The 17,991-nt window shown below is 45.2% G+C and overlaps 1 protein-coding gene across 1 annotated transcript in view; it reads left to right on the forward strand.

The window, feature by feature from the left end:
• The window catches only part of ASAP3 (ArfGAP with SH3 domain, ankyrin repeat and PH domain 3), a 96,994-nt gene that overhangs the window by 38,562 nt on the left and 40,441 nt on the right, over positions 1 to 17,991 (forward strand). Inside the window, exons 5-7 of the mRNA XM_015410239.1 lie at positions 10,630 to 10,679; positions 13,394 to 13,520; positions 17,733 to 17,818. Coding sequence (XP_015265725.1) covers positions 10,630 to 10,679; positions 13,394 to 13,520; positions 17,733 to 17,818 — 263 coding nt within the window. The remainder of the gene's footprint in view (positions 1 to 10,629; positions 10,680 to 13,393; positions 13,521 to 17,732; positions 17,819 to 17,991) is intronic.

A 17,991-nucleotide genomic window follows, 5' to 3' on the forward strand; every position in this document is an offset into this window, starting at 1 on the left:
GAAAGCTGAAGAGTGAGGGGAAAATAAAGGTAGGTTGATTGGCTCGGAAGGAGATAGGGTTGCCATCTCCAGGTGTGAAATTCCTGGAGATGTGAGGGATGGAGCTTGGAGAGGGTGACGTTTCAGAAGGCGTGGGACTTTGGACAGGTACAAAGCCATAGACTCCACCCTCCAAACCAACTATTCCCTTCTGGGGAACCATCGGTTCCAATCTCCAGGTGAGGGATGGAGATCACTCAAAATTACAACTATTCTTTAGGTAGCAGACATCAGTTCCTCTGGAGAAAATGGTGGAGTCAGTGTCATTATACCCTGCTGAGGTCACCACAGCAAATTGACACTGAGTGTCCAAGGCCGGGGCACCCACCCAGAGCCTCTTTCTAGAGATCGTTGTATTTATTTCCACGACGAGCCTTTTTCCTAGTATAATAACAATTAATATCTTAAGTCAAAGCTTTTCTCTTATTCATGTTAAGAATAAAGATTCTATTCTGTTATTTAGATATGCAAAAAATTAAAATTATTGACAATGCAAGATTATGTAATGTAATATAAACATTTCTTCTAAAGCTTAAACCATTTTCTGCCTTTCCTTCCTCTCTTCTTGCTTTTATTGTCTTGGGATGGTTTGGGTGCTGCCGCTCCCAATTCTGATTCAGATTCTACTTCTGAGCTGCCATCTGCAGATGTTTCGTGGCTTTCCAAGCCATGCGAACTGTCCAGTTCTTCCTCTTCCTCTGTGTTCTTTGTATCCTTTTTGGGTTCCTGATGTCTTTCCAAAAACTGTTTCACTTTGGTAAAAGAGTCAATCTTTTCTTTTTTGCCTTTGTAGTTGAACATCAAGCCTTCAGATAGTATCCATCAGTAGGTAGTGGAATTTTCCCGTAAATAGGTGATTAAATTCTTCTTTGTTTTCTCTTCTTCCTTATCTCAAATGGAATGTCTTTTAGTATTATGATGTCTTCTTTGATTTTCAGTGTAGTCCCAGATGTTGCTTTCAATATTGCATCTCTTATAGGTCTCTTAGAGAATCTGACATATATTTCACCAGGCAGGTTTTTTTTCTTAAAAAATTCTGAATATGTTTGATAGATCATATCCATTTCACTTTGTAATACTTCCACCTTAATGCCTGTCACTGGTGCAAGCACTTCACTAAGGATTTCTTTCAGATTCTCAGATTTGTCTTTTGGTACACCTTGAAATCTCAACACGTATGAAGATTTTTTCATTTGTAGCTGCAAAAGTTGAGTTTTATCTGAAGATCTTTCTTTTTCCACAACTTCCAGTCTTTGATCAATTGCTTTAGTCTTGTTTTCAACTTCTTCTGTTCTTTTATTGGATTCTTTTAGCTGCTTTTGTAAAGACTCCAAGGTCTTGCTGATGTTAGTCATCTGAGCCACCAGAGGTCGCAATGCAGTATCCAGCATGCCTGCAAAGTCAAAGTTCACTTCCGGTTTAGAAACCGGACGTGTTGAGCTGGCAGTTCCTTGTTGAAGCTTCGCTTTCACCACCATCTTTTCAGCCTGATAAGACATTGTTTATGTTTTTTAAAAGTTCATTTAAGTCTTTAGAAATCCTTGCCGTGTTCAAGGGGTGGGTAGCTTTCCCTCCCTCCGCTTTTTCTTGGGGGCACCCGGGCTGGCATCTTACTCACGCTCTGCTTCATCAGGGAAGAGAAAGTCTTTTTGTTTTCACCGGGTCAGTTGCTCGCTGGTCCAGTATCCTTGTCTCATGCCCAGAATGGTACCATGGCGGCGGGGACCTATAGGGGCAGGGGGAGCCTCGATCCTTTGGCCTCGGCCTTGGGAGAGGCACCCCCAGTGCCCCAGTTTGAGAGCCCCCTACAAGGACTCCGGGGGAAGTCCAGAACCAGCCAGACCCCCTCCCTGCCATCGGGTCACGGGCCACTCTCTCCATCGCTTCGGAGGAGCGTGCCCGCCATCAACACACTGAAACCAGAAGTACTCTTATCTGTGTTTCTGAAGGTTCTAACAGCTTGCTTTGTTTCAGAGGGGGAAAAAACTTTCTTTTGCAAGGCCTCTTTACCAGGCCATTTTACTAGCCCAAGAGTGTTCAAAACTTTAAAAAGAAAACCAGTTTTTTAAAAAATAACTTTTACTATAAGAAAGTTATTATAAATAACAACAATTATTTTGCATCAACATTTGTGAATTATGTCAAATTGTACATAGCTGAATGTTCAAAAATATATTCCTTAAAAATTATATATGTAGGGGAACTAGTTGAATGTTCAAAAATATATTCCTTAAAAATTATATATGTAGGGGAACTAGTAAGTAACAAGCAGCAATTTTATAATTATCCACAAATATTTTTAAATACATTTAAAGATAAGCCAAAATTTCATTATACCCTTTGTTTGTCTTTAATTTGAAAGAATGACACTGTGCTGAGTAATCCATAAAGGGAAGCCATTTGTCTAATAAATTAGAATCACAGTAACCTGAAGTAGATTCAACGGTTGAAATATGATAATCTGTTTTGTCCATGGTGAAAAATTCCCAAATTTTTACATACCATTCTGCAATTGAAGGAACAGAGGTTTTCTTCCAGTGAGAGGCCAATAGAAATTTTGCAACTGTAATCAGAATTGTAATTAGCTCTTGTCGTATTTTGGGTATTGCTGGATTTTGTCACAAATTCAAAAGTATGAGTTCAGAAGCATTAGGTATCTTATAATCAGTGATGAGCCATATATGAGGTATAATCTAGTCCCAATTTTTTTGACTATTTTACATGATTACCAGCAATGCAACAGTGAACCATAATTTCCACAAGTTTCCCAACAATTAAGGGAAATACTTTCATTGCCTTTATGTAGTAAAGAGGGTGTCAGATACCACTGGTGAGCACTTTGCATGGTATGATTTGTATTTTAGAGGATTTGGAAATGTATGCTGTTGAGGCCTTCCACTGAGAACTTAAATCGGTTTTGCAATCTTTTTTCCAAGCATGTTGGTATGACATAGGTTTGGACTATTGCAACCTGGAAAATCTACAGCAACTATTGCAATGTCATTAGTATATTGTCGATTTTTGCAATTAACCCTTTTGGGGGACATGGATCTGTAGCCAATAACACTTCAAATTTTGGAAAAACAGTTTTTTGACACCTAGTTCTATCCATGGCATCTCCAGTTTAAAATGGATCATGTGCTAGGTGATATGCCATCTTCTGCTGGTGGCCAGGAGAGACCTAGCAACCCTAGATATGAAAGGCCTCAACGTGAGACCATGGAGAGCCACTACTACTAAGCAGAGAATACTGACCTTGATGGACCCATGGTATGATTCAGTGTAAGGCAGTATCATGACATTACATCATTTTCTCCTTGCAACAGCCACCCTGGAAGGTAAGTTAAACTGAGAAAAGTGTGACTGGTCTAAGGTTACCCCGAAAGCTTCCGTGGCAGAGTGAGGATTCGATCCTGGGTGTCCCAGGTCCTAGGCTGAGACTCTGACTGCTATACCACCCCGGCTCTGGGTTTGCATGGACCACGGTTTACCTAGTTTTAAATGGAAAGGCAAACTAATTGGATGGCACCACTTCAGTCTGCAGGTTACATTTTGGAATGCTCTCTTACATTAAAAACTCCCTGCAAGAAAGGACATTAAACCTGTTTCCTTGCTCTGCTAGCTTTCTGTTGGCATGGTTTTTTTAATACAAAAAAAGCCTTCCAAACAATCACTTGTCATCTAAAATAGTATAGTTCATGCTAGCTCCTGAAGCATTTGCTCCCTGCATGCATGAATCTGATGTTTTGAGGGTGAAGGTGTCAACTCCCGGTAGGGCCCAGAGTTCTCCCAGATCTACAAGTGATCTCTAGACTGCTGAGATCAGTTCCCCTGGGGGAAATGAGCTTCAGAGGGCGGACTCTGTGGCACTGCATCTCCACTGAACTCCGCCCTGCTCCCAAATCACCAGGAACTTCCCAAGCTGGAGTTGACAGCCCTATTTGAGGGGGCCAAGCCCTGCCTTCCTATTATGTAAGAACTCAGCTTCTACAATTGCCGTTCTGCTTAAATAGGAGATGAAAAAATATGATTTGCCTGTCTGAGCCCTTCTTATGCCAAAGCACTGTTCCACTGTGGTTTGTGCATGCAAGTTGGAACCTGTCCCCATCTGACTTTTTAAAATGCTGTCTCTTGCACAGGTGTTGTCTTGTGTGAAACTGTCTGGTCATTGTATGCTAAATGAAGCAGGAACAAGCAGTTTAAATGGAAATCTGTATTTTATGTTGCGTAACTGTTATCCTTTCTGCTATGTCATAGGATATATATCTGTGTAAGGCTGTACGTTCTGCTGCTTCTCCGTGAACATGGGAAGCCTCTCTTACCCCCTGATCCTTCCTAATCTTCTCTTCTTCCCCGTTGTTTCTGAGACTGGCACTGCATACTTTCCTGCCCTCCTTTGTAACCACAAAACATCAAAACTCCCCCTTTCATTTTAAAGAATGAAATTCAAGCTTTGTGGAATGCTGAATTTTCCACTTCATTCATGTGCAGCTGCAGAATCCTTCCCTCCTTTGTCTAGTTACTTGATGGTGGGCATGTTCAGGCAGACTGTCTTATGGGAGTGACTTTCCGTGTCTAGAGGTCCCCCCCCTTCATTCTTTTTGTGTGCATGTGCTGTACTTCAAGTTCTGCCAGGGATAGGCTCCCTCTACACTTCATGCCTCACCCTGAATCCTGCTGAGCAGCCCTTTAAGAACATAAGAACATAAGAGATGCCAATGTTGGATCAGGCCAAAGGCCCATCCAGTCCAGCACTCTGTATCTCACAGTGGCCAGAAATACCAGTGCCATCAGGAGGTCCACCAGTGGGGCCAGGACATTAGAAGCCATCCCACTGTTGACCCCCCCCCCAAGCACCAAGACAGAGCATCACTTGCCCCAGAGTCCCTATCTATACCTTGTGGCTAATAGCCACTGATGGACCTCTGCTCCATATGCTTATCTAATTTGCTTTGACACCTGGGCACAGGGCAGGGTAATACCATTTGCCCACTTAGTGACCTGGTTGTGTGATATAATCCATGGGGGGGGGGGGCTGGCAGGATGTCTGTCTGAATTCTTCTATATTGCCTTGACACTGGCCACCTTTCCTCTTTAGGTGACCAATGGCTGGCACTTTTCTTCCTCAGCAGATGTTAGCCGAATTGCTTTATTTACAGCAATTGGCAATTTATAAATGGGTTCTTGCCAATTTATACCAAGGTCCTGATCCCACCAAGGGTTACCAGTAAAGGATTCGAGGCTGTTGTGGTTAAAATAGATGTCCTTTACTTAAAAATATATCTCATACAAACAATACTGATGCACTCACACATTCAATCAAGTTCCTAATAATTACAGTATGAAATAAGCACAGTTGCATTAGCGGGTAGGGGTGATGGTGGGCGATACTTATCTGTCTTGCAGCTTGGTTGTTCCAATGAAGAATAGAGGGGAAGAAATGGAAACAAAGGGAATTCACACACGACCAGAACCAGCCGGAACGTGTGGGTCTCTTGACTGCAAATCAAGAGATCAAAGTAGAGGCAAGGGTTGGGGATAGCAAGTGGGACTTAAGAGGGGTAAAAGCAGACGGGGGTCGTCTTGGGGGGAGTGCTAGCTGATCAGGTAGGAGGGACCAGGTGTCTGGTTCTTTCTTTTTATAGGGGCTCCAAAAGATGGGTGGTAACTGTGCCAACCTCTTGACCCACCTACCTATTAGTCCGTCCCCAAAACAATCCTATTGGTTGCATGTGGGAAGGGTAGGTTACCTAAAAGGGGTGGCCAATATTGTAACCTAAAACCTTACTCAGAGTATGGCATCTGGACAGGTGTGAAACCTAGGCATCAGGATGCTCCATTGTAGTGCTGATGAAGCTGGCCATTCTATTGATAACCAAATGTCCATATGGCAGGAACTTCCATCTCAGGAACAAAGCAAGTGATGGGTAGTAAGTGACTACAAGCTGCTCTGTCATGGGGGCTGTCTCTTCCTAGAGTTGTTGTTTCATTGCTCACAATAATGGAGGTTTGTGCTTCTTCACCAGGCTGGGTAACTGTGTAGCTGAAACCTTATTTACATGTAAGGTATGTGCAGGCACCCACTATGTGTGGCAACACAACAGGTGACCTAAAGTGTACAGCGTTCTGAGCCTGTGTGTGTGTATGCACAGTCCATTGTGTGTAGCAATATGCAGTCCATAAAGCAAATATCAAGCTTATTCTCTAACACAGATGAGTCACGGTTCTTGATCTATGTTGACAGCTTGTCAAGTTACTGTGTTTTTAAAATAGACATAGAGGGTCTATGTGTGTGTGTGTGCGCGCGCAACAGTGTTTGTCTATTCTTTTTCATTTTACTTTTTTATAAATTCCATATATATATAACGCAAATATATATGTATCACATAATGTAGACTCCCCATATGCCACTTATTACAACTATATCTGTTACACACTAGAAACTACATCAAGGAAGAACAATGATGATAATAGCTAAATCAAGCTTTTGATTGCAGAAACAGTTGCCAACATTAAAAAAGCACATTTATCCTCTCCCATCTTTTATACATATTCTACTAGCTGAGCCAGCTAAATCTGAGGGTACTTAGAACTGGAGACTGGACCTGTGGACAGAGAAGACAGATCTTTCTACAAACCTGAACAGCACCCCAGGTTTGCAGAATATCTTTAAAAAAATACCTTGGGTGGCTAAAAACCCAAAATGATAAAGTGAGTCTCTGTAAGCTTTAAGAAATGGATGCCTGTTTGGCTATTGCTAATCAATCACAACAGGCTTGGTTTCTGGTAGTAAAGGGTGAGGGGAGAGCCCTTTCCAGGACTGTTTTGGCCTTTGAGGAAAGACTTATTGGGACCAGGCCCAGCAGAAACCATGTGATACCACACAACATTCATGACACTTAGACCTGGCTAATATTCAACAACAGCTACTCCATGAAATCCAGTGTGGTGGTGTGATTAGAGTTTCAGAATAGGACCTTGAATCCGCATTCTGCCCTGGAAACTCACTGGGTGACCTCCTGGTGTCCTCCTGGCATCCCACCCATACGTTGGCAGGTTAGCCCTCTGACGGAAGGGCTGGGCCCAACCCAACTAAGACCCTCAAAAATGAGGGAGGTGGCACCCAGCCTGCATAAGGCAGGGTAGAGAGAGTCTGGCTGTCAGAGCTCTGCATGAGAACAGGTGATGTGGTGGCACCTGGCTCAGCCTGCTTAAGGCAAGGCAGACACTGGCACCGAGCCCAGCCAATAACCATGCAAATGAAGCAGTTGGCAGCACCTGGGCTGAGACCTGTATGAGGCAAGGCTGACAGTGGTGCCTGGCTGAAGCCCTGTGTAAGGCTCCTGTAAGGCTCCTGGCATGGCTGAGCCCTGCAGATGGTAGTGTCCAGCCTGGACCTGCTAAACCCTAGGTGAGGTGAAGTAGAGGGTGAAGTAAGGCAGAGATGAGCCCCACACAAGGTGAGGCAGAGGGTGATGTCCAGGTGAGCCCCACATGAGGTGAAGTGAGGCAGAGGGTGGCGCCTGGGTGAGCCTTGCATGAGGTGATGGAGGCGCCCAGCTGAGATGGGGGAGCAGTGCCTTGCCCATACAAGACAAGGGAAGCAGTGCCTGGCCCACCTGAGACCTGTCTGAGGCGAGGAAAGTGGCAGCTGGCCAATTGGTTAGACAGCCTGCCCCTTCCTCTCTCCTTCCTTTCCCAGGGTTTTTCATTCCCAGTCCCCTCTGTTCACAGGGTTGTTCTGAGGATTAAATGAAGGGAAATTATGTAAGCTACTCTGTGTCCCCATTGTAGAGAAAGGTGGGCTGTAAATGAAATAAATAGATAATATAGTTGAAGATGGAAGGGAAAATAAAAGGTTTGCCGTTGGGTGGGAAGCAAAGAAGAAAGCAGAGAAGGGTGATGATATGGGAGTTGTAAGGAGGAGGGAAAGAGGAAATAGTGTGAGGAAGTTGAGACAGGGGAAAATAGATGCCCTTCACAAATCCATGTCCTCTGGCACCAACTGGTTATTCTTATAATCCTCTTTTCTGCACATGAATTTTGCACTGACAAAAATGTAAAATTTGTCAAAAAAAGAGCAAGTAATTCCAAATAAATTGGGCAGCAGACTCTGCAAAAATATGCTGATTTTGCATTTGTTATGTAGAGTTGTTTAATGCTTTAAAATATTAAAAATAAACAACATAAATTTCAACAAATCCCACTCCGCATAAGACCAAATGTCCTCACGTTTCTTGTACACATCTCTTCTGGAATCCGCTATACACGCTTTTATAGCTAAGTTATATTAATGGTGTGCAGATTTAAGTCAAACTGGAGGTTTGATGGGTTTAAAAAATAAATAGCAGTCCAACTTTTCTTTCTGCTGTCCTCCAAGGACCTTGAAGGCTGCTTAAATGACAGATAGTATAATGGTTCAGTAACAATTTGGGAGATCTGGGTTAAAATCTTTTCTCTGCAAGCTCACTGGGTGGCCTTCGGCCAGTCACATGCTGAGCTCAGCCTACCTCATATCGTTGTGAGCAGGGCTTTTTTTGTAGAAAAAGCCCAGCAGGAACTTATTAGCATAATAGACCACACCCAACAGCAGAGACTCGTTAGCATATTAGGCCACACCCCATGCCTTCCTTAGCTTGCTCGAGCGCCCGCGGCTGCAGGAAGCCTGGGCAAGCCCCCCCTTCCCTTGGCTTGCCTGGGCGCCCCACGGCTGTGGGGAGACCAGGTATGCTGGCCCTTGGACAGGCTGGAGAAGACATTTAAATGCCTCCCCAATCCTTCCAGGGCCCCCCCAGCCCGCCCACCTCGGAGTCACTGGGGGGGGGTTTGCTCTTCAGGCCTTCCCTCTGTAGCCACACACACAGAGGTTTTGGCTGTAGTGGGCTTGGCCAACTCTGAAGCCAGCCAGAACTCCGTTCCTGTGCGTTCCTGCCCAAATATAGCCCTGGTTGTGAGGATAGCATTGGGAAGTGAGAATCATGTAAATTGCCTGTTAAGGTTCTTCCCTCTTGTCTTCACAATTATTCTCTGGGTGAGGGAGCTTAGGCTGAGAGAGGGTGACTGGCCCTAGGTCACCCAGTGAGTTTGACTGTGTGGTGATTAAAGGTAAAGGTTCCCTTGCTTGAAAGCCAGTCGAATCCGACTCTAAGGTTGCGGTGCTCATCTCCGTTTCAAAGCCGAAGAGCCAGCGCTGTCCGAAGATATTTCCATGGTCATGTGGCCGGCAGGACTAAACACCAAGACACACGGAACGCTGTTACCTTCCCACTGAAGTGGTGCCTATTTATCTACTTGCAATTTCTTGCTTTCAAACTGTTAGGTTGGCAGGAGCTGGAACTAGAGATGGGAGCTCACTCCGTCATGCGGCACACTTGGGTCTCAAACTGCTGAATTACCGACCTTCCACAGCCTGCAGTTCAGCGTCTTAACCACTTGAGCCACCGCAGCTCCGTGTGATGATTAGGGGTATACAAAAAGAAAAATTGGTATTTTTCGGATTTGGGTATATTGAACCTGAAAAAAAACGGTATTTCCCAAAAAACCTGGATCCTAATACCGGTATGGTATTCGGATTCAGTAAATATTCAGGATTGCAGAAATTTTTCATCTCCATTATACCCTGTGGTCCCCATAGGCTATAATGGAGAATCGATCTGGGGGTATCTGGTACTCTGGAGGGGGCTGCTTTTTGAGCTAGAGACACAAAAATTGCAACATAGCTGCTGGTGCCTCTCCTCAAAGAAAAAAAAAACTCCCAAGTTTCAAAAAGATTGGACTTGGAGTCCAGTTTTGTGGGCCCCAGAAGAAGGTGCCCCATCCTGCCTTGTTTCCAATGGAGGGGAAAATGTCTTCTCCAAGCTGCATGACTCTGCGGTGAGTGTCCAAAGGAATTTACAGAGCTCAGAGTCCCTTTAAACACGTTTCTCCAAACTGCAAGTTCACACGGAAGGCATTTAAAGGGACTGAGAGCCCTTTAAATGCCCTTTAAATGCAGCTATCCAGCAGTCCCAAAAAATCCTGAATATTTTTGTGATTTTTTTGGGTTGCCATTTTCAGATAGCTGAATCAGCTGACAAAATACCCGAAAAATGCCAATTGGGGGAGGGCTCAGTTTATACTGAGTGCGTCCCCCTAATAGTGATTTAAACTTAGGTTTCCTAGTTTGCTGGTTCTCATTGGAGTAACACACAAACTCTTGGGCTCTTAATTTTTTTGAGACTCCTTTGGTATACCCCCAGCGCCCCTTCCCACAGTCCTGGAATAATACAGAATTCCTGGCTGAGGTCCTGGTGAACAGATGCCCCATCTGTTGAACAGCCAACTGGCTTTCTGGTCTGGAAATGATTTAAAGTGAGTAGAAAGCAAAGTTCACTTTTCCAGCCTCCAGAATTCCAACCCAGTCAAATACTCTGAAGAGATGCTTTAAGAGTTAGGACGTCTGCTTGCCATAATCTAAATATCTCTGCTTGGTATAGCATTAGCAAGAAGAAGGGGCTTGAGAGTAGGGTGTCTGCCATCTCTTTTCCCTCAGTCCCCACCCTCTTGTTTTCCCTCTGGTGACTCTCCTTTCTCTCTCTCTTTGCTCGGCAGGATTCCAAGAAGCAGATTGAAAAGGCCTGGAAGGATTATGAGGCCAAAGTGTAAGTAACTCCCTCGCTGCCTCTGCCAGGAGCCAGCAAATTCTCTCCTCTTTTCCAAACAAAGGTGTGTTGTTGTGGGGCCTGAAGCATGGGTAGCAAGGGAACCTGGGTCATCCACTGACTCTGCCCTTTTATAAACATGTTGCTGCTCCATCCAGTGCTGTTACTGCCATAACCTTCATTTTATTGCACTCATTTAAAAAGAAAAGGGAAGGAAAGAAAAACAAGATAAGGAGAGAGTTTGGTTTTCATTGGGCCAGCCTTGGTGAAGAAGAAACGGTTGAGAACACTATGATATACTCGTGCTGAGGAATAATGAAAATCCCAGGCTTGTAATATGATTTCTCAGCTTGTAATGTTTGGTTCTTATTATGAGTTGATCCCCCTCTCCCTAAAATGATTGATCCTATTGCGCAGTTAAAAATGTGACATGTGTTGAATGTGGGTGCTACTTCTGTGCTGGTGCTGATGGCATTTGACTCACTAGACAGCTGGCCAGCAGTTGTTCTTAGTACATGCTCAGACATTCATCACTTTAGTCTAGGGTTGCCAAGTACTTACCGCAATCCGGCGGGGGACACATGCTTCCCGGCCAGAACATTTCTCCTTGTAACGCACCATGCTGTCACCAGGAAATAACACTGGGCGACGCTCTGGCAATAGGGCTGAAAACTCAATGGTACCATTGAGTTTCTGGCCCCATTGCCAGAGCGTCGCCTGGTGTCCCTTCCTGGCGACGGCATGGTCCTGCAAAGACGTCTTTGTCCCCCGCCAAATCACGGTAAGTACTTGGGAAGCCTGCTTTAGTCCTTGATGAGACTGCTGTAGTTGATGAACTAGACTCTGACTAATGAAGCGGACCTTAATGTTTTGGGAATGTAATTGTAAATGCCATCACAGCTACTCCTGCCACCCTTTCTTCCTCAGTGTGCCCATGCATCTTTTCCCCTGGGGTGGATTTACGTTTGTAACATGTATTCTTCCCCCCCCCCACCACCACGGTTGTATGATCCCATCCCATACATACTGTCTTCTGTATCTCATAATACTTTGTATTTTATTTCAAAAAAGTGTTACAAACAATGCTCCCTCTAAGCTGTGGAGTCTTGTGAGCAAATATTTTCCTTTGTGAGCGACTGGCATTAAAGCTGTGTGCGAGCGATTTGGGTACTGCATAAATTAGTTTGCTCTGGAGCCATCCTTCCTGAGCTAAGACAAAAAATGTGTGAGCCAGAGGCTAAAAACTGTGAGCTAGCTCACACTAACTCAGCTTAGAGGGAACATTGGTTACAAATGGACCTTATTATGGTAATAGGATTGGCGCCTGGGCTGGCTGCCCCTGGATCCTTCTGCTTTCGCCCCAGGGATTGGTACTGGCAAACACAATGCAAAGAGCAAGGTATTACAGTGATTCATGATATACATGAAAGGAAAGGGAGTGTTGCACTGTGGCCAAGGCAGTGTGCTGTCTTTCCTTGAACCTGTGTTCCAGTGGCTACCAGCCATGGTGACAAAAGGGAGCCTCCACATTTAGAGGCAGTAAGCGTCTGAAACCAGTGCTAAGAGTCAACATCAGGGGAAGGCTTTGGCCTCTGTGCCCTGCTTGTTGCCCCTTCAGAATAACTGGTTGGCGTCTGTGTGAGACAGGACGCTGGACTAGATGGTCTGGTCCGGCAAGGTCTACTCTTATGTTCCTATATTCCCCAGTGGTGATGTTGAGCACATGAAGCTATGTCTTACTAATTCAGACCCTTGGTCTCTCAGGGTCAGTTTTTGTCTACTCTGACTGGTGGCAGATTTTCAAGGTTGTGGGTGGAAATCTTCTACATCACCTACCCACCTACTCCTACCTGGCATTGCCAGGGACTGAGCTTGGAACCTCCTGCATACTAAGCAGGTGCTCTACAATGAACATATGAACAGAGGCCATAGCACAGTGGCCCAGCATTTGCTTTGCATTCTGAAGGTCCCATGTTCAGTCCCCCGCATCTCCATAAGGTGATGTGAGAGACCTTATCTGACATCCTGAAGTGCTGCTGCTAGTCAAAGCAGACAAGACTGACATTGATGGACCAATTCAGTATAAAGCTACTTCATGAATATTCGTGCAAACCTGAGACCTTCTGTGTGCAAAGCAGGTGCTCTACCATGAAGCCATGCCTTCTCCTCCTTGAAGAAGGGGGATAAAATAGTAAGATCTTATAGGATGTATAGGTGCGGTGGCTCAAGTGGTTAAGACGCTGAACTGCAGGCTGTGAAAGGTCAGTAGTTCAGCAGTTCGAGACCCAGGTGCCGCATGACGGAGTGAGCTCCCGTCTCTAGTTCCAGCTCCTGCCAACCTAGCAGTTCGAAAGCAAGAAATTGCAAGTAGATAAATAGGTACCACTTTGGTGGGAAGGTAACAGCGTTCCGTGACCCTTGGTGTTTAGTCATGCCAGCCACATGACCACGGAAACGTCCTCGGACAGTGCTGGCTCTTCGGCTTTGAAACGGAGATGAGCACTGCAACCCTAGAGTCGGATTCGACTGGCTTTCGTGCAAGGGAACCTTTACCTTTTCTATAGGATGTATATCAGGATTGCAACAAGATAATGTCCGCAAAACCCCTTTGCTTGCAAGTGTCATGCTAAGGATCATTCATGTCCGAGGAGGAGGGCACGAGCTCTCTCCATGAGTGTAAGTCAGCCAGTTGCATTGTCTTTGGAAATCCCCAGAGCCAAGCTGGAGAAGGAGAAGGAGCGAGCCAAGGTCTCTGGAGTCATTCAGGCCGAGCCGTTGACAGCAGAGATTGTTGAAGACCTGCAGAAAGAGCGCCGCACTTTCCAGCTTCAGATGTGTGAGGTGGGAAAACCTGATGGTGGTGGTGCTCCTCCTGCCTGCTGGCTCCTTGCTTTGGGAATGCTGGGATGTGAATAGGGAGGGCAGACAAATTAGAGAGGGTGGTGGTGGCAGTCTCTCTCTGTCCCTGCTCTCACCCACCCTGATGAACAAGCTGCCCCTAGAAGCAGCCTCTGTTATTCACTCACCTGTCCTCATCCTCTGGGTTGTGGTTGCACCTAGGAACGATCACTGTTTGCCAGATGGTGGCCATTGGTTGAATGCTTCTTCCAGGGATCAAATAGTGGGTAGGGACTCACTGCACTGGGATATTGCAAAACTAACGTTGGGAATAACTGCTTCAGAGAGAGAATTGAACCCTGAAGGCAACTAGGTTTAACAAAATTTTAACACTCCCTGAAAAGGCAAAAGTAAGGTGTGTCTGAGTTCTCCAGGAGACCAAATAGCATCCCCAGAGGACTGTTTCAGGTTGGGGAGGGGGGCTGAAGCCCTTTCCCTATCTGATCTAAGGAAAACCCAACTTGTACACTCTTTAATATGCTTCGTCATTTTATTTATTCTCTCTTTTGGCTGGGAATCAAAAAGGCTTCTCACATATCCTCAAACAACAACCTTGTTAGGTGGGCTAGTCTGAGAGATTGCGGCAGGCCGCGAGTCACCTAACAAACTTGTATGGCAGAGCACGGATTTGAAGCCCGTTGTCCCAGGCCCTGTTTTGACACTATAACCACTAAGCCATGCTGCTTCGCAGCTACTGTGTGTACCAGCTATTTAGGAAAGGGGAGGACAACTCTTTGAACCAAACTAGATGTGACAGCTCCCACAGGTTTGAGCCGTGGATGACAGTGCCATGTTAATGGTATTAGAAATGCTGCAAGGGCCTGATCAGGATCATGTCATCACAGCTTTTTAAAATGCCTTTAAAATGGCGACAGGATCCAAAGGTTGGGCCTGTGAGCACCATCATGACTAGTTTGACTCTTAAAGCAGTAGGCTTGCCATGTTGTCAGATCAATGTGAATTTGGTTCCCCGGAGGAATCCAGCCATCTCGCAGATGTGATCTGAAACTGTTCTGTCTGATTGAAAGAGGGCTGACTTTGTGGCTTCTTGTGAATGGTAGGGATATGGTTTTCCAGAAGAATTTAAAGGCCTATGAAAGGGTTGGGCGGATGGCAGCTTGCCCTCCTTGTTGTGGTTTCTTTCTTGGTTCTGTGGAATCGTTTGGGGCTTAGCCAGAGAGTGAGTCACCCCTTTGAATAGCTGCACTGTTAAATAAATAATAGTGCATGGAAGTAGTTGGTGTGGCTCGCTCCTCAGTGCCAGAAGAGTGAGAACAGGCAAGAAGCCACAAGCATTTGCAGTGGATCTGATCACGCAGGCTGCTTTTGATTTAGAAGAAGAAGAAGAGGAGGAGATTGGATTTATACCCCGCCCTTCACTATCCAAAGGCGTCTCAGAGCAGCTTACAAACTCCTTTCCCTTCCTCTCCCCACAACAGACACCCTGTGGGGGTAGGTGGGGCTGAGAGAGCTCTGACAGAAACTGCTCTCTTACAAGGACAGCTGTTATCAGAATAATAGCTTGCCCAAGGTCATTCAGCAGGTGCCAGTGGAGGAGTGGGGAATCAAACCTGGCTCTCCCAGTTTAGAGTCCGCGCACTTAACCACTACACCAAACTGGATCTGAAGTGCATCTTAGCAGGCCTGAGCTCTTAAAGGGGGGTAACTGGCACCGTGTTAAGACTCTGGATGGATGAGTGCTATGCCATGATCCAGCAGAAAGCCCTCAACCACCCATTAGGAAATGGGAATTTTCCCCAGATACAGGAGCCATCTCCCATTTCCTGTAGGCATGTTGTGAATTTCACTGTTAGCTAGCCAACAGGCCTGTAGTCATGGGGGGCATTTGGGGGCATTGCCCCCACAGATCCACACCGCCCCCTCAGACCAACAATTCAGAAAAAAATCTTTAAAAATTGAAAAAAATATATGTTTAAATGTAAGATGCACATGGGGGTTCCAAAATGACCCCAGGCACAGTCAGGAAAGCTTCAGTCTCGGTTTCTTTTTTCTGGGGTGAAACATAAATAGGTTTTTAAAAATGCAAATAAAATAAAATGGCAAAATGCAAAAGAGAGTGAGAGTCCGAGATCCCCCCCCCCAGCTTACACAGAAAAGCAGCATGGAATCGAACCTCTCTAATCAAAAGAACTAGAGGACTAGAGGTCACAGCGGAGCCAGAGCTGCTGCCTCTGCTGCTGTGAGAGGAGCAGCAGGCACAGCCAGCCCCCCCCCCCAATTTCCCCATGCCCCACCAACCAGAATTTTCTGGCTATGTCCCTGCCTGCCAAACAGACATGCATCAGGCTTCTTCAAAACTGCATATAGGTGAAAATATTACTGATTTAAACAGAACTGTAACCATTAATGTCCATAAGAGCTGCTCCACTGAACACCAGTTTATATGCTTTGTGACTGAAATAGCTACCTGTCATGGAGAGTAGAAGCTCAGCAAGGAGTGGATGAAGTAGAAGTCTGTTTGGCTGTGGAAGAGCATGAAGAGCCAGTTGCTTTACACTGTTAGAAAGGAATGGTTGAGACAGCCTGCCAAGCCACCACATATGAATCAGCAAAAAGATCAGCTCCCTGTTTGCAACAGGCAAGCAGGATATTAACTGAACTGGTGGGTGTTTGAGAAGAGCCCCACTTTTCTTGAGGAAGAGGCAATAGAGCATGGATCTGCCATGGTGTCAGCCAGGCTAAGACAAACAGGGCTTAAAGGAGCCCTTGCTTCATGCAAGGGACAGAGGTGTGTATACGAGAAAGAGGAGGTGAAACAGCCAGGGGGGGCTCACTTGAGGACATCTTGCCCACACCCTATCATAAACAGAAGCTGGCGCTTCCTGTTTCATTGCAGAAGATGGATGCAACTTCCAGCCCAGATGTAACAACATATGGCAGGTCCAGTGAATACAAAGCTATTCGCTGAAAGCCCTCAGCAGAACAGAGCCACAATATACCACAGCTTTGGGCTGGTGCTCTGACATGTCTTCTATCACTTGGGGCTACCTTCTTGTAATAAAGGCAGTCTCTCGCAGTGCTTGGCACTGGGCTGTGAATCATCAATTCTCTGGACTCTTGCCACATTTATCTGGCTGCAAGGATGGGTAAAACAGAAACCTTGTTATCTCTATGGATTATAAAACTGTGCTCTGTATGTAGCCTGTGCCACAGTATAATGGAGGAAAATGTAGGTTTTATACATGTAAATCGGATTTTTTTTTAGACCTACAATGACCCAACTTTTATTTTTCTCCTCCTCAAATTCATACACTATTAGCAATGTATGCCCCCCGTCTGCAGATACCTAAATCTGTGGATTGGGGCCACATGGATACGAAACAGATTTTTTTTTAGCAAACTTGAGGTATTCCTGAGGTTTGCAAAAAATCTGAAAAAATAAAATATTAAAAATATTAAAAAGCATTGCCTGCACATTTACTTACTTTGCTTCTGCTGCAGCAATTTGGAGTTGCAGTGGAGCCTGGCATTAGCTGCAATGGACCCTGGCTGCCATGGCAGAGGACACCAGGAGCCTCTTCAAGCCCAGCTTTGGTGGCGGCAGATGCCAGGAGCTGTTCTGGGCCCAACAGTAGCAGTGGTGGCATGCACTGGGAGCCACTCCAGGCTCTGAGTGACTCCCAGACACTGGGTGGCTCCGAGGGGAGTGGCTGGGCCTGGACATGCTAGCTCAGCAATGTGGGGGCAAGATTCCCCCTCACAAGTTTTGTCAGACCTTCTCACCCAAGAGCTATATGTTTAGAGTGTTGAACAAACCTACCTGAGTTTTTCAGTAGATTTTCATAGAGGATTGGTATGTATGTATTTTAGGCTTGGCTGAACCTATTTTTGATAGTTTTCTAGATAAAAATATCAGCACAAGCTGAATAAGTAAGGCAAAGTATCTCTCAAATAAAATTATGTATACAAGTCAGAATATTAAAGTATTGCTGAGTAAATCATACAAAATAGCATATCCTCTAAATTTAGAAAAAAAAGAAAAAAAAGGACAGTGCTCAAATTTCTGATTAATTGGGAACAGTTTCTGCCCCCAAATATTTACCCTTTTGAAGTAAGTCAAACACAATCACATGACACTGACACAAACTGGAGTTACATCCTAACCTGCTATTTGTCACTCTCTCTCCTATCCAGTACCTTCTGAAAGCCAATGAGAGCCAAACAAAGCAAGGACCAGACTTCCTGCAGAGCCTCATCAAGTTTTATCATGCACAACACAAGTAAGGGTGCAGACAGGAAATGTACTTCAGCTGCTTGCATAATTTCTGGGGACAGTTTTCTAAATAAGTAATTCTGTTGTTGAATTCACTGGTCCGTTTGCTAGTTTAGTAGGTTTTTAAAAGGATATTTTTTAAGTGGTGAGCATAGTTCACAAAATCTTTCTTTTGTGCCA

The sequence above is a fragment of the Gekko japonicus genome, unplaced genomic scaffold (assembly GCF_001447785.1).
Source record: "Gekko japonicus isolate JY-2015 unplaced genomic scaffold, Gekko_japonicus_V1.1 scaffold1200, whole genome shotgun sequence".
Classification (NCBI taxonomy): domain Eukaryota; kingdom Metazoa; phylum Chordata; class Lepidosauria; order Squamata; family Gekkonidae; genus Gekko; species Gekko japonicus.